The sequence below is a fragment of the Jaculus jaculus genome, chromosome 6, assembly GCF_020740685.1.
Source record: "Jaculus jaculus isolate mJacJac1 chromosome 6, mJacJac1.mat.Y.cur, whole genome shotgun sequence".
NCBI classification, from domain to species: Eukaryota; Metazoa; Chordata; class Mammalia; order Rodentia; family Dipodidae; genus Jaculus; species Jaculus jaculus.
Genome location: NC_059107.1, coordinates 98994605 through 99011393, shown reverse-complemented (window position 1 = coordinate 99011393; position 16789 = coordinate 98994605). Strand labels below are relative to the sequence as shown.

At 42.1% G+C, this 16789-nt stretch overlaps 1 protein-coding gene and 1 pseudogene across 1 annotated transcript; one reads left to right on the top strand and one right to left on the bottom strand.

Moving 5' to 3' along the window:
• The first annotated feature begins 1472 nt into the window (after window positions 1-1472).
• Window positions 1473-2235, top strand: LOC101617453 (annotated as a pseudogene).
• Window positions 2236-3486: 1251 nt separating this feature from the next.
• Window positions 3487-4425, bottom strand: LOC105943913 (olfactory receptor 6C4-like). Its single transcript, XM_012948359.2, has one exon. It carries the CDS (start codon window positions 4423-4425, stop codon window positions 3487-3489), a length of 939 nt encoding a protein of 312 aa, XP_012803813.2.
• Between the last annotated feature and the right edge of the window lie 12364 nt (window positions 4426-16789).

Here is a 16789-nt window from a genome sequence, read left to right as displayed (position 1 = left end):
CCATCACAGAAAGACAAACACCCCATGTTCTTAGTAATCTGCAGTTCCTAACCTGGATCAGCTTGAGTTGTTGGCATACCCCATAGGCAATTTGAGACCCAGACAATCGGGATGGAAGGGTGTGGGGGGAGGGAAAGGAGAGGTTGTGGGGAAGCAAACACAAAGCTAAACCAAAAATGAACTGGTACCATAGGAACCTTTCTCCTTGAAGGTAGACTAAAAGATTTAACCCTCAACATGAGTTTAGGGGAGGCCCTCTGAAAAGAAGGGTCCTAGAGAGGGTGGGATGAAACCTAACCTTAAAATATTTTGCCTCCTGCGTGTAACTCCTAATACCAGAAATCAGCGCCTCCCACATTGAGCTGTTGATCGGAGAGAACTTTGAGGTCCCCAAAAGAAGACAGGCTTCTTGGGCTGGAGAGATGGCTTAGTGGTTAAGGTGTTTGCCTGCAAAGCTAAAGGACCCAGGTTCCATTCCCTAGTACCCATGTAAGCCAGATGCACAAGGTAGCACATGCATCTGGAGTTTGTTTGCAGTGGCTGGAGGCCCTGGCATCCCCATTCTTTCTCTCCCTCTCTCTGCCTCTTTCTGTCTCTCTCTCAAATAAATAAATTAAAATAAAATATTAAGAAAAAAGACAGGCTTTTGTCCAAGCACTTGATTACACACCTGAGGTAAAAGGTAAGACCCTATTGCTGAAGATACCATATGCTGCCAACACACAACAGGAAAGACCTGGCTGGAGTTCTGAAGAGAGCCAGTCTCCAGATAGCCCGTCTAGTGCTGGAAAACACTACATGAGCTACTGGGGAAAAGTGGCCAAAAATGTGTAAATCAGTAGGGTCTAAGCTACTCAAAAGCAACCAGCCTGACTAGAATTATACACCAGCACAATGGTGGCAACAGCTTGGTGTGTAACCAATGGCTTTCTGAATGGCCAAGAGATCTGCTCAATGGAAAGGAACCCATATCTGGAACTGGGATCCAGTTAAGAATCCTATGGCTGCAAAGACTGTGTTCTCCAATGTCAAGCTCCCATTAGTCTTTGGATGAAAGAGGGGCTACAGCCATCAAAATATCCCTAAATTAATAATGTTTATCCAATTTAGCCTATGCTGAATTCATTCTCCGTTGGAGAATCTGTCTTTTTCAGAAGGCAGTGAGACTCAAGGAGATAAACTTCTTGCATTTCAGCCAAGGCCCAGATGAAACCACAGAGGAATTGGGGAGAGGAGCAAGAGCGCTGCTTCCGTGGTGAGCCTGACAATCAGCACCAGGGTGGATGAGACAGGTGCTGAGGAAACTCAACACATGCCAAGGCAGAAACACAGAGGTTCCTAAGAGCTGGTCACTGAAGTAGACTAGGCCGTACCTGCAGAGGGGTCACGTAGCTGCTGCCAAGAGTGGAAGGACTCCTCCCTATCCGGCTCCGCTCTCGTCCTCTGGCCTCGGCCTGCCCCTCGGCACCGTGGATAAGATCCAGCTGATCCAGAAGGCCAAGCTGATGCAGAAGGCCGAGCCAGCCCAGCGTTTGCAAGCCGAGCGTTTCGAGGACATGGCCACCTGCGTGAAGGCCGCGAGGGAGCGGGGCGCCGAGCTGAGCAACGCGGAGCGCAATCTGCTCTCGGTGGCCTACAAGAACGTGGTCGGGGGTCGCAGGTCCGCCCCAGGGTCATCGCCAGCATTGAGCAGAAAACCGACACCTCCGACAGGAAGTTGCAGCTGATTAAGGACTGTTGGGAGAAAGTGGAGTTGGAGCTGAGGTCGATTTGCACCACGGTCCTGGAATTGTTGGGTAAGTAAGTATTTGATAGCCAATGCAACTAATCCAGAGAGTAAGGTCTTCTACCTGAAAATGAAGGGAGATTATTTCCGATACCTTGCTGAAGTCGCATGTGGTGATGATCACAAACAAACGATAGATAATTCTCAAGGAGCTTACCAAGAGGCATTTGATATAAGCAAGAAAGAGATGCAGCCCACGCGTCCAATACGCCTGGGCCTGGCTCTTAACTTTTCTGTATTTTACTGTGAGCTCCTTAATAACCCGGAGCTTGCCTGCACCACTGGCTGAGACGGCTTCTGATGAGGCCATCGCTGAACCTGACACACTGAATGAAGACTCCTACAAGAACAGCGCCCTCATCATGCGGCTGCTTAGGGACAACTCAACATTGTGGACATCAGACAGTGCAGGAGAAGAACGTGACGCAGCAGAGGGTGCCGAAAACTAAGGGCACACAGGGTGTCCTCCTCCTTCCCGCCAAGAAAACCTTTTTACACCTTCATTCCTTACTCCACTCGGATTTCCTATAGGAGAGAAACCCATTCATGTGTATGGAACCAACTGTTTATAGTCTTTACACACCGCAGCTTTGGGAAAACTCCATTCCTTGACTTGTGTTTGTCTTGGCCTTCCTGGTGTGCAGTTACTGCTGTAGAAAAGTATTAATAGCTTCATTTCAGGTAAACATAAGTAACTTCCAGACCCCTATGTAGAGCACTAAAAATGTATTTGGTATTTAAGTTTCCTGAACCAGTTCTACCAAGTGACTGTGTTTTGTATTACTGTGAAGATATGAAAATGTAGCCAATTACAATTTAGAGTGTTCCACATAACTTCTTAATTTCTACATTCCCTCCCTGACTCTTGTTTGGGGATTTCCTTTCAGAAAGCAGCTTTTTGGTGCTCTTACTGCATATTCCTTTTTAGTAGGAATCCAGAAGTATTAGGTTGAATGGGAAAGCACTTAATGTAGTGGGATTGGGGTCACAAATCCAAATGCCTCCTATATGACATAGTTTGGAGGTCATGTGTGTCTGTGACAACAAGAAGTTTCCTTATTCATTCTTCATTTGCTGCTGTTTGAGTTGACAACTTCCCTTCCCAATAAAAATTCACTCACACCTCCAAAACACCAAACCAAACCAAACCAAAACAAACCAACAAAAATACATACCTACCAAGGCTCAGGGCTTCTTTGCAGAAGAGGGTGCAGAAAGATTTTAAGAGCCACAGGTTGGGATGTCATACCCAGGGGCATTCCCCCTCCCCCAGTAACTGACTGCTGCTCCCACAAGGCATAAATCACAGCCCCATGGGGAATACCGCAACCCCACTGAGGAGGGCTCCCAGTGGAATGCCAGAAGGGAGAAGGGAAAAGATGGTACCAACACATGATGTATCCAATACAAAATATAGTCTTAATAAAAAATACAATTAAATTAAAAAAGAATGCTGGTTGATATTTTCACAAAACAAAACTAAGACATTGATGAAACAACAGACATATGCTTGACATATCACTCTTCTTCAATAATGTAAGTTTTTTGATGAATTGTATAATAGCTTTTGAATATTTTGTCAAGAAATTTAAGACAAAATTTTGATATGTGCTCATATTTATTTTATCTGAGAAATTATTTTAGTAAAAGAGGAAGAACTTCCAGAATATTATTTGACATTTACACTCACTTTGGGGCCATTAACGTGAGTATAGATTCACTATTTTTCTGACCACATCCTTGAAGGCTTGTTTCACCTGTTTATTCCTTAGAGTATAAATGAATGGGTTCAGTAAAGGGGCAACTGAGTTATGGAACACAGCAACACCCTTATTGAAAGCCACTCCTTCTTTTGCTGAAGGCTTTACGTACATGAAGATGCAGCTTCCGTAAGAGAGGGAGATGACAATCATGTGGGAAGAACACGTGGAAAAGGCCTTCGTCCTCTGCTGTGCAGAAGGGATCTTCAGAATGGTCCTGATGATATGTGTGTAGGAGAGAATCACCAGACCCAGGGTGACCAGCAAGGTGATAGCTGCTAAGATAAAATCGAGCACTTCTAGGAACCTTGTGTCTGAGCAAGCTATTTCCACAAGAGGTCCATAGTCACAGTAGTAGTGATTGAGCACGTTGGATGCACAGAACTCCAACTGAGTGGTCAGGATGATGGGGAATAAGATGATCAGGAATCCACTGAGCCAGGAGCAGAGGACCAGCTGGGTGCAGGCCCTGTTGCTCATGATGGTCGTGTAGTGCAGGGGTTTGCAGATGGCCACGTAGCGGTCAAAGGACATGGCAGCCAGGAGGTAAAACTCGGTGGCTCCAAAGAGGATGAGAAAGAAATACTGAGTGAAGCAGCTGGCAAAGCTGATGGTCTTGATTCCAGTCAAGATGCTGAAGAGCAGCCTAGGGGTGAAGGTGGACGTGAAGGAGATTTCCAGGAAGGAGAAGTTCCGGAGGAAGAAATACATGGGTGTGTGGAGGTGGGAATCGAGTAGTGTGAGAATGATGATTGTCAGGTTCCCAGTGATGCTGAGCACATAGGTGAGGAAGAGAAATACGAAAATGCAAATCTGAAGCTCGGGGATGTCCGTGAGTCCCAGAAGAATAAACTGGGTCAAAGTTTGGTTTTTCATCATTTAATTTTTCTGCCTGTGAAGATGAGAATGAGAGAAGTGACTTAGGAAGGGGAGCAGAGCCCAGCACTATTATGTGATGGTCCTAGAGTTCCACTGAAATTTGCTTGAAGGCACTTTCTCTGTCCACTATGATCCAAACACAGTGTCTGCTGGTTTCATGCTGGCCCTTTACAAACTCTATCTTAAAATTCCAACCCAGCCAGTCATGGTGGTGCAGGCCTTTAATCCTAGCACTTGGGAGGCAGAAGTAAGAGGATCACCATGAGTTCGAGGCCATCCTGAGACTACATAGTGAATTCCAGGTCAGCTAGGGCTTGAGTGGAAACGTGCCGTGGAAAAACAACACAAAAATGCAACTGAGGAAACTTTTTCTTTAGCCCAGTACAGTGGTTGTTAGCCTCTCTTGAATGCATCTTTTTTTTTTTCCTTCACATTGTGTTCTTTGTTTCTCTCAGTTATGAAACTCCTTTCCCATGACTGTAGTAGACACATGCCATCTTTCCCTGGTGCTACTGTCTCTAATGTCTTGGTGATTCACTTTACCATGGTCATCTCCAACACATCAGCCTGCTTCCTTTTGCTCTGGTTGATAACAAGCCCCAATCTGCCAATGTAGGAATGTGCTACTCCTTTTATGGGTTTAGTTTTTGTGTCTGGGAACAGAGATCAAGAGAGCTTTGCAGTACTGAATTCTGTATAAATTCCTTTCTTCTCTGAATGTGTGTGTGTGTGTGTGTGTGTGTGTGTGTATATATATATATATATATATATATATATATATATATATATATATATGTATGTATGTGGGGGTATGTATAGGAGTCAGAGAACAAGCTTGGGGTGTTGGTCTTGAACCACACCTTTCTTGAGACAGGGTCTCTTTTGTTTATTGACCACTGCAAAGTCAGACTAATGGCCATAGAGCTTTGGGATTCTTCTGACTCAGCCTCTCATTGCTGTAGGTGCTTTGGAAATTACAGATTTTGAGGCACTGTGTACTGGCTTTATGTGGGTGCTGGGGATCTGAACTCTAGTTGCCAAACTCTTTTAACTATGGAGACATCTCCCTAGCCCACTATCTCCATTTTATCTAATAGGAGAGTGATAACAGGTTGTTCATAATTTTAGAAATGGTTTGTTTAAAATACTTTAAACATTTATCTGGACCTGGATCTCCATGTGTCCAGTGAGTTTGTTAGTGAAAAGTAGGGAAAAGTTGTCCTTACAAGCTAAACAGGGTTCCTCCTGTGGCCTGCTAAAGTAAGGATATGTTGGGGGTATTTACCCTGTAGTCTGACTCCAAACTTCTTGAAAGTATAGACCATGGAGATCACTTCTGAGCTGATTGCTTCTCTGGAACAACTTCCCAGTGGAGGTCCATCTATATCCTTGTAGTATCATAATCATGGGGATGTAAGGTTGAAGGCAATGCACACAGCAACTGGGAGGCTCAGGCTTCTGAAACACCTTCTGCTCATTACTTTCAGTGGTTGGAAAATTTATCATATTTGTAAACTTCATGTTCATGTTATTTTATACCAGCATAAACATATGTAGGTAACTGCTTAAAGATGTTCAGCATTATCATAATAAACTATTGTAAACAATAAAAATTTCACAGTAAGAAATGGCTGCACAAATTGTTTCTATTTTGGAGTAAAATGGTACACTTATACGTAGTGACTTGGACATGATTATATGCAACCTTACACATAGTGTGACTTTGGCTGTGAGTGTAATGACAGACATCTGGAAAGATGCCACTAGTCAGGGATAGTTATTTTTGGAGCACCACTGTGTAAAGGACTCAAGACTTTCCCTTTTATCTTCTTCTTATTATGATCAATAAAAAAATTTAAAATAAGCCAAAGTGAGGAGTTTAATAACAAAATACCACAAAAATAGTAGAATTGACTATTCAGGTAGACTCTATAACTTACCATCATAGAACGGTAACTGAAGATATGTAAACATTCTTACTTTTCCTGTTTCTGTCCTTTTAAGATGTTTCACACAGCCCAGGCTGGTTTCTACAGGATTTACTACATGGAGGATGACATTCAACTTCTGTGCTGCTTGTTTCCAATTCCCCAGTGCAGGGGTTACAGGTATTTGCTACTACACCCCGTTTCATCCAGTGATGGGTATTGAGCCCAAGGCTTTCTCTATACTAGTTGAGCACTCTACTAACTGAGCTACATCCCCAGTCTACACTCAATTCTTTTTTTAAACTTATTTTTTCCATACTCACTTTTTTTTTTTTTTTTTTTTTTTTTTTTTTGGTTTTTCAAGGCAAGATCTCGCTCTAGCCCAGGCTGATCTGGAAATCACTAATGTAGTCTCAGGATAGTCTTGAACTCACTGCAATCCTACCTCTGCCTCCTGAGTGCTGGGATTAAAGGCATGTGCCACCTCACCCAGCTAATACTTTTTGGTACAGAAAGGTGATGAGGAATTTTACCTCTGGATGTTATGTCTGGTGAGTCATGACTGAGAAGTGAGATATGGAAGAAGAGTTATAATCAAATGTAGTATTTTCTTTCCTAATACTATTTTTTTTTTTTTTACTGTGATTTCTCGCAAAGTACTCACAGAGGTTTCTTGAGCAGTTGCTTGAAAAGAAAGCTTCTAGTTTCTTGACTTTAACCAATCATTTTCTGCAGTTGTTTCACTGGTTCAAATTGAACTGGACCTGTAATTCCTGAAGATGCTGCCTTAATAAGCTAGTAGAAGAAAATAGGAACAGGCTGCTCCTTAAAATCTCATTGTTGCCATTTTGTCTGAAGTTGGTCATGGGCTTCATTACAAGTTTATACCACTTTTAGTGATGAATACATCATCTAATTTACTCAGCAGAGACATTGGGGGAATAAATTATTGCCCTGGGATTCAGGTCCAGAAAATGTTAATTAGCCTTTAAAATAATACTGGGAATTAACTTTTAACTGGTAACCTTGTTGCTTCTATGCCAATCCATTAGGAATAATCTGAAATACACTGGCTTTAGTCAGAGAAAAATCTCAAAGAAAGAGAACTTCAGAGACAAGCCACTAGTAACTGGTTTTAGTCCATGTTTAGTTGGTCTCCATGGCAAACTTCCCTTCTATTGCTGGCCCCTGACACTACTGCTCTTAGGCCTTACCACAGGACACTGCATTATTAATGCTCTAAGTAGAAATATAAAGAATAAAATAAATTCTGTTAAACTCATGTTATTGTGGACACAATACACCTCCCTTAGATAAAAACACCCTAGACACTCTTCTTCACGAGTCAAGGATTTGACTTTGTGTCATATCAGAGGGGGAAGTGGAAAATGGAAAATGAAAGGAATGGGATGATCCCTCCGTGAAATACAGGTGTTTACTATTAACTAAGGAATGGGATGATCCTTCTGTGCAATGTACCATGATCTCCCTGTATCTGTTCTAAATATCTTTGTGATTACATAGCATAGAATGTTTCTTGGCTCAGTTCTGCCTATGTGACCTATGTCACCTTATGACTTCTTGTCATAGGCCCCCCTTATTTAACAGTATGTAAGTTTGTGGTTTAATTCCCTGTTTACTATAAACATCCCGTAGTTATTTCCAACAGAAGCTGACACTCTGAACAGATCAGGGCTGCATCCTGAGATCCTGAACTCTGGGATTCGGACCTGGTACACCAGCTTTCTTCTTTTTCTCTCTTTTTACCCAGTACAACTATGTCCCCCTCCCCCCCAAAAAGACAGTGGTACCTGCTTGTTTTCTAGATCCATTTGCTTGAAATTCCATTTCCAACTGTGGGGCTCCTTCCCGGTCAGGTAGGTAGTGCGGAGGGAAGAACCAGGCCTGCTGGTTCCCCCCTAGGGGTTGAGAAGAATGATGAGTGTTGGACGACCCAGACCTCTCCTGGCCACTGGAGAAAAACTACACTGAGTCGGGAGTCTTTTCGAAGCAGGAACTCGCAGAAACAACTCGCTTTATTACTCTGAGCAGTTGCCTATATCATGTTGGGGATGAAGGCGGGGAATTTTAGGATGGAGGGGAGAGGTAAGGGCCAATAGTAAACTGTAACTATTGAAATGGTAATTACAATTGCCACACGGAAGTGGCAGGCCAGAAGCCGTTAGGTGTCTTGTTGAGTCCGAGCTGGACAGAGACAGGTCCCCAAACTTTAGCTAGGCTCAGGAAGTTCCACTAGGCCTCACTCCTGGGCCTTTCAGAGCCCAACATCCAACCTTTCACCTTAATATAGTGTCCATCTTTTATGGAAAGTTGAGTTTCTTTTTTATTTTTAATTTTTTAAATTATTTATATATTTGAGAGAGAGAGAGAGAGAGAGAGAGAGAGAACGAATGAATGGGCATTCCAGGGCCTCCAGCCACTGCAAACGAACTCCAGACGCGTGCGCCCCCTTGTGCATCTGGCTAACGTGGGTCCTGGGGAATTGAGCCTCGAACCGGGGGTCCTTAGGCTTCACAGGCAAGGGCTTAACCTCTAAGCCATCTCTCGAGCCCAAAAGTTGAGTTTCTTGAAGGCAACAAATAGAAGGATTTTGCCTTTTAATCCAGTCTGCAAACCTGTATCTTTTGGTTTGGGCATTGAGGCTATTAATATTATGAATTATATTGAAAGGTGTGTATTTCTTCTTGCCATTCTTCTTGTTTTGTAGTTTTTCTTGTTTTTTCCTTTACTCGATTGTATTAAGTCTTATTGGAGTGTGGTTTATTTTTTCCTGTTTCCTTTCTTTCTCTTCAGCAAGGAAGATCCTTTGAAGTATTTTCTGTAGAGCTGTTTTAGTGTTCACATATATCTTTAGCTTGTTTTTGTTGAGGAATGTCCTTATTTCTCTGTCAATTTGGATGGATAACTTTGCTGTGTAAAGTAATCTTGCTTGACAGTTGTTATCTTTCAGAACTTGGAATACATCATTCCAGGCCTTCTGGCTTCTAGAGTTTGTGTTGAATAATCTGCTGTTATCCTGATGGGCTTGCCTTTGTATTTGACTTGATTTTTCTTTCTAATTGCTTTCAATACATTTTCTTTGGTTTGGTGTTTTGTAGTTTAATTATAATGTGACAGTGAGAGATTCTTTCCTGATTTTGTCTGCTTGGTGTTCTATAGGCTTCCCATATCTGTATTGGCATCACTTTCCCTACTTGGGGGAAGATTTTTTCTATGATTTTCTTGAAAATACCTGTTATGCCTTTGGAGTGAAATTCTTCTACTGTGCCCTGAATTCTTATGTATGATCTCTCCATAGTGTAGCAAATGTCTTGAAATTTCCATTTATGCCTTCCTATTAGTTTGTGTTTCTCTTTGTTGGATGGTGTTAGATCTGCCACCTTGTCTTCTTTTTTATTTTTATTTTTATTGACAACTTCCATAATTACAGACAATAAACCATGGCAATTCCATTCCCCCACATTCCCATTTGCATCTCCACTCTCCATCACATCCCTTTCCCTCTCAATTAGTCTTTCTTTTATTTTGATATCATGATCTTTTCCTTCTATTATAATGGTCTTGTATAGGTAGTGTCAGGCACTGTGAGGTCATGGATATCCAGGCCATTTTGTGTCTGGAGGATCATGTTCTAAGGAGTCCTGCCCTTCCTTTGGCTCTTACATTCTTTTGCCCCTTCTGCAGTGGACCCTGAGCCTTGGAAAGTGTGACAGAGATATTGCAGTGCTGAGCACTCCTGTCACTTCTTCTCAGTGCTATGGTGCCACTTTGTCTTCTAGCTCAGATATTCTGTCCTCTTCTGATCCATTCTATTGGTGAGACTTTTGTGGAGTTTTCTACTTGACCTACTCTGTTTTGCATTTCTAGTATTTCTGATGGGTACTTTTTCATCATTTCTATTTCTTACTCATGTTTTGTATTGATCTCTTTATTTCATTAAGTTGGTGTCTGTGTTCTCTTGGGATTCCTTCAGGACTTTGGTTTCTTCCTTGTTTCCTTTGATTTCTTTGAGCATAGATATATAGATATAATCTTTTTTATGAAATCTTTGTCAGGCGTGTCATCTAAAGCACTCTCACGGGAGGTCACTTCTGATGGATTTATAATTTTTTTTTTTTTTTTTTTGGTTTTTTAAGGTAGGGTCTCTGGTCCAGGCTGACCTGGAATTCATTATGTAGTCTCAGGGTGGCCTCGAACTTGTAGTGTTCTTCCTATTTATGCCTCCCAAGTGCTGGGGTTAAAGGTGTGTGCCACCATGCCCCGTACAGATTTATAATTTTTGGTGGGATTGTACTGTCTTCATTTTTTTTGTGTTTCTTGTATTATTATGTAGAGATATTTGCATCTTGTGTTAATTTGATGCTTGGGTTTTCTAATTATCTGCAGTGTAGTTAGTTCTGCAAATCCAACTTTATATATCTTCAGTGTAGGAGTTTAAGGTGCCAGGTGTAGGTCTTATACTTCCAGAGTAATAGCATAAGTAACCCTAGGTGTTATGTTTGCCTGCTATTCAAGTATTCTAGTAAGCTGGTGGAGCAAATTACTGGCCAATTCTAAAATTCAACTCAGCAATATACATATTCAACCAAAAGCAGCACAGAGTATTTATGAAAGAGTAGAGATTAAAACAAACAGATAATCTAATAAAGCCAAAGTCCTTAAGGTGTGTATCACCCCACACTCTTAATCCTGTCAACTGTGAGCCTGAGATTTCTGGTCTAAAATGGGTTCCAGGTCAGCCTGGGGCCAAGTCAGACCCTGCCCCTTATAATGACAGAGGAAAAAGACAGACACTGTTAATCCAGAAATGTCAAAGACAACAATAGTCAACAACATAACATAATATAGCTTATTTGAGAATCGTAAAGCTGACGGAGAATATATCAATCAAATCTAATATGGAACATGAGATTAGCACTTCCAGTCCTATGTACCTGGATTTGTGTAAGAAGGTCCTGTTACCTCTTAGAATGGCTTCCAATGTCATCAATGCTGAATGCCCACATAAATCCCTTCCTATTGTGCTGTGGATTTGGTTAGGCTCTTGAGTCAGTAGATCTGGTGTTCTGATTTGTTGTGCTGGATGTCATGTGGCCAGGGGATGGGTGAGTTCTCCAGTAGCTTGTGGCAATGGTGTTCAGGGGGTGGGAGGCTGTGTGAGATGCCTGGAGTTGTATCTGAGCTGCTCAATTAGTCCTGTTTGTGTTCTCCTTCCGCAGCTGCTCTGCTGGTCACTTATGTCTTCCCCTACAGGTTTCTTGACTTTGTCAGGAGGCTGATGTGAGCAGAAAATTCCTCCACCTGGTTTCTGCCTCTGCAGCTCTGCACTGGCCAGGCAGGCATGTGGATTGGGGCCACCAGCACACCAGTGGGATTCCGGCTGGCAGGTTTCTTGTTTGCTAGAAAATCTGAGTCTTTTTTCCTTCTCTGATGTGGTGGATATTTCCTTATACACCTTTACTTTTTGTTGGAAAAGTGTATTTTTGCTATTTTTCTGCTTTTTTTCTCTCCCCAGGCTGATTTGGCATGGCTACTATGCCTCCATCGTAATCCTACTCCAGATTCAGCCATTTTTAAGTTCTGCCAGCCAGTACCTCATTACTGGAGAGTGTGTTAGGAGGCAGCTATGTGTGATGGTGGTGATCGCTGGCCTTGAAGCTTCTGTCTGACTCTTGCCTACTGGCTTTTTTTTTTTTTTTAAATTCCAGAGGAAGATTTCTCTCAGGGCTACAGGGCAGCTACCTGATCTTTCTATTTTATAACTTTTAGGACTAGGGGAATCTTGCATTTTCCCCTGCCTATCATCTTAGTCACTTTCAGTATGTTCTCTAGTGGCTATTCAACATTAAAAGCTGGCCATCCTATGGGCATGTGGCGCACACCTTTAATCCCAGCACTCAGGAGGCAGAAGTAGGAGGATCACTATGAGTTCGAGGCCACCCTGAGACTACATAGTTAATTCCAGGTCAGCCTGGACCAGAGTGAGACCCTACCTCAAAAAACAAAAACAAAAACAACAACAAAAAAGCTCGCCATGCTAATCCACAGTGGTCTTTAACTTTCCTGGTGTCATTTTAGTGTTATAATCTCCTAAATATTTCCTTTTTAAATATAGGTTAGCTTTGATCATGCGGTCCAGGACAGTGGGCTTGGTGGAGGACTTCCCCCACAATGAATTTCCTACTGTGTTAGACAAATATTTCTTGAGCATGTACTGTTCAGGTCAGAAATCTTTCTGCAGCCTCAGAGCTGTGAGCCACAGACATTCTTGCACACACACATTCATATCAAGAACACTTTTTTAAAAAAATTATTTATTTATTTATTTGAGAGCAACAGATACAGAGAGAAAGACAGATAGAGGGAGAGAGAGAGAATGGGCGCGCCAGGGCTTCCAGCCTCTGCAAACGAACTCCAGACGCGTGTGCCCCCTTGTGCATCTGGCTAACGTGGGACCTGGGGAACCGAGCCTCGAACCGGGGTCCTTAGGCTTCACAGGCAAGCTCTTAACCGCTAAGCCATCTCTCCAGACCAAGAACACTTTTTATACAGACTCCAGATGGTATCTCCGCCTCATACATTCATTCATTTAGAGTGTAAAAAGGTTTTCATTTTTTAATCCCACTGATAAACCTGACCTAGGTAGTTACCAAGATTGGAACAACTTCTGTTACGATGGAAGGAGGGTCATTACCTTGGAACCACCACAGGGTTTGGAACTCCACCTGCAGGGATCAGTCCACACTGGCTCTTCCAGACCTTGAAATCACGTCAAGTATAATTCAGACATGACTTGTCACAATCCAAATTTTAAATTCTAATCCAATTTCCAATTTAGCTGGGGCATTCTTACCTGGTTTGGACACCTGGCCCAATCTCATCTCATTCTACTCAGGACCTCTGGTCCTGGGTTTTGCAGGCTCCTTGGGCCACTTGGAAGGGGATCCTGCAATCATGTTGGGGGCACATATTTTCCATTTTTAGGGACATTTGGTAGGCTGGGAGGCCTAGGAGCAGCAGCCCTTCTTGATTAATCAGGTAGTGGCAAAAGAAAATCTCACTGGGGCCTCCAGATATGTTGCAAAAATGCTCTGGAAAGATCACACCAATGCCAGTATGAGTGAACGTGGAAGAGTTTATTTACATGGGGGCCAAAGAGCTTGAGATGCTCTCCAAAGAAGCTCTGGCCTCAAGCTGAGATTTTATTTTTATTGTATAGTTTTCATTGCTGAGGGGAGGCATGAGTGAACAAATAAGACACAGTAATTTGCATATCAATCATTTCTGGAGTCAGGCCACCCTAACAATGAACTCTATTTTACTTTGCTTTAGTTTAAACTATCTTTCCATCTATCATCCCTCTGGACTCTTTGTTGACAGTTCTGTCTTTGGAATGTTTCCATCTGCTGCTAAAGATAAGTTTAGCTCCTCAGCAATTAACTCTTACAGTAACACAGTGAATCAGTTCAACTTTTAGGTTCTTTTCTACCACAGTGTCTCCCAAACCATTAACATGTGGATGATGCTGCCAAGTTCTGCTGCCAGCTTAGGATGAAGTCTGGCCCCATTCGACCAGAGCTGGATGCTATCCAGGCTGGCGTGGATAAAAAATTTCCTGAGTGGGCTGGAGAGATGGCTTAGCAGTTAAGCGCTGGCCTGTGAAGCCTAAGGACCCCGGTTCGAGGCTCAGTTCCCCAGGTCCCACGTTAGCCAGATGCACAAGGGGGCGCACGCGTCTGGAGTTCGTTTGCAGAGGCTGGAAGCCCTGGCGCGCCCATTCTCTCTCTCTCCCTCTATCTGTCTTTCTCTCTGTGTCTGTCGCTCTCAAATAAATTAAAAAAAAATAAAAAAAAATAAAAAAGAATTTCCTGAGGTGGTTATACTGAGCAAGGAACCCCTCACTTTAGGATTTCCTCCTTCCAGTGCATTTGGAATCTCCCAAGATGGAATCTTTCCTATTGTCCCAGTAGAAAGCAGATTTCTCTCAATGGTGCTGATCATTACATGTTCCTTATTAATGTCATGAATGCTATCCTTTCTTTTTAAAATTTACGTTTTTATTGACAACTTGCATAATTATAAACAATAGCCCATGGTAATTCCCTCCCTCTCCCCACTTTCCCCATTTGCAACTCCACTCTCCATCATACCCTTTCCTCCTCTCAATCACTCTCTCTTTTATTTTGATGTCATGATCTTTTCCTCCCATTAGGATGGTCTTGTGTAGGTAGTGTCAGGCACTGAAAGGTCATGAATATCCAGGCCATTTTGTGTCTGGAGGATCATGTTGTAAAGAGTCCTACCTCTTCTTTGGCTCTTATATTCTTTCTACCACCTTTTCTGTAATGGGTCCTGAGCCTTGGAAGGTGTGATAGAGATGTTTCAGTGCAGAGCACTCCTCTGTCACTTCTTCTCAGTGTCATGGTGCCTTCTGAGTCATTCCAAGGTGTTCCCCATCTGAAAAGAGAAGCTTCTCTAACAAAAAGTGAGAGTAGAATTAACATAAGGTTATGAACATTAAGAGAAGTGCTTACTGAGCAGTTTGGTGGACACAGTATATACACTTAGCCAGACACCAGCAGATGTTACACCCTTAGGGTTCATGTTTACCCCTGTCATAGGTTTTCAGTATCAGACATGTATTCCTTCCCATGGAGCAGGCCTCCAATTCAATTAGAGAGAAGTTGGTTTCCCCCATAACAGACATGCTACTATTACACCTGTTGGCTCATTTGGCCTGACTGGCCAAATTTAAGGCTTGTAGTGTTCACTGTTGAGTATCTCCACTGGCTATTTCTCTCTTTCCCATTGAACTACATGCAGCATAGCTTTTTTTTTTTTTTTCCAGCTTTCTGTCAGCTTGTCTACACAGAGGAGGTTTCAAGCTCAGCTCCAGCAGGATTTCTCAGTGACATTGCAGCCCAAGTATGTGCAGTCTTCAGCAATAAAGGTCTTACCATCTATTCCTGGTGGGAAAGCAAGAGATTTGACAATGCTTTGTAATATTTAAGGGGAATCAGGGACCTCCCTGGCCAACAACTCATTGAAGGGTATCCCATCCCTGGCACTGAAAAATTTCTGGTAACAACTTATGGTTCTGGGTGTTCCATTGTCCAAAAAGGTAGGTTTCCATATGACTTATTCATATCCCCTTAGATTTTGATTAGTCCTCCCCCACCTTTCCTTTACAATGTCTTCCCCTGACCTCATTTAGGCCTTTATACTACCATTAATCTGTTTTACTTACATATATACAATACTATCCTATTAAGACCCCCTATCTCCATCTCTATTGCCTTTATATACCCTTTCTATCTTATTGGCCTCTACTACTGAGTGTTATTCCAACTCACATACAACTCACATACATTTTTAGCTAGGATGCACATATGAGAGAGAACATGTAACTTTTGGCTTTCTGGGCCTGGGTTACCTCATTTAGTAAAATCCTTTCCAGACTCATCCATTTTCCTGCAAATTTCATTTTTATTTACCACTGACTAGAACTCCATTGTATAAGTATACCACATCTTCATTATCCACTCATCAGTTGAGGGACATCTAGGCTGGTTCCATTTCCTAGATATTGTGAATAGAGCAGCAATAAATGTGGTTGATCCAGTATCTATAAAGTAGTGAGAAGAGACCTTAGGATATATGCCTAGGAGTGCTGTAATGGGTCATATGGTAAATCTATTTTTAGCTGTCTCAAGAACCTCCACACTGATTTCCATAACGGCTGTACCGGATTGCATTCCCACCAGCAGTGTAGAAGGGTTCCTCTTTTTCTGCATCCTCACCAGCATTTATTGTCATTTGCTTTCATGATGGTAGCCATTCTGACAAGAGTAAGATGGAATCTCAAAGTAGTTTTCATATGCATTTCCCTGATGGCTAGGGATGTAGAACATTGTTTTAGATGTTTATATGCCATCTGTATTTCTTCTTTTTAGAACTCTCTATTTAGTCCCATAGCCCATTTTATAATTGGGTTGTTTGGTTTATTATTTAGTTTTTGGAGTTCTTTGAATATCCTAGATATTAATCCTCTGTCAGATGTAGAGCTGGCAAAGATTTTCTCCCATTCTGTAGATTACCTCTTTGCTCTATTCACAGTGTCCTTTGCTATTCAGAAGTTTTGTAATTTCAAATGGCCCCAGCAGTTGATCAGTGGTTTTATTTCCTGAGCAACTGAGATTATATTCAGAAAGTCTTTGCCAATACCAATATGTTGAAAAGGCTTCTTCTACTTTTTCCTCTAACAGTTTCAAAGTTTTAGGTCTGATATTAAGGTCTTTGATTCATTTGGACACAAATCTTGTGTATGGAGAGATAAGGATCTATTTTCATCCTTCTACAGATACATATCTAGTTTTCCCAGAACCATTTGCTGAAGAGGGTGTCTTTTCTCCAAT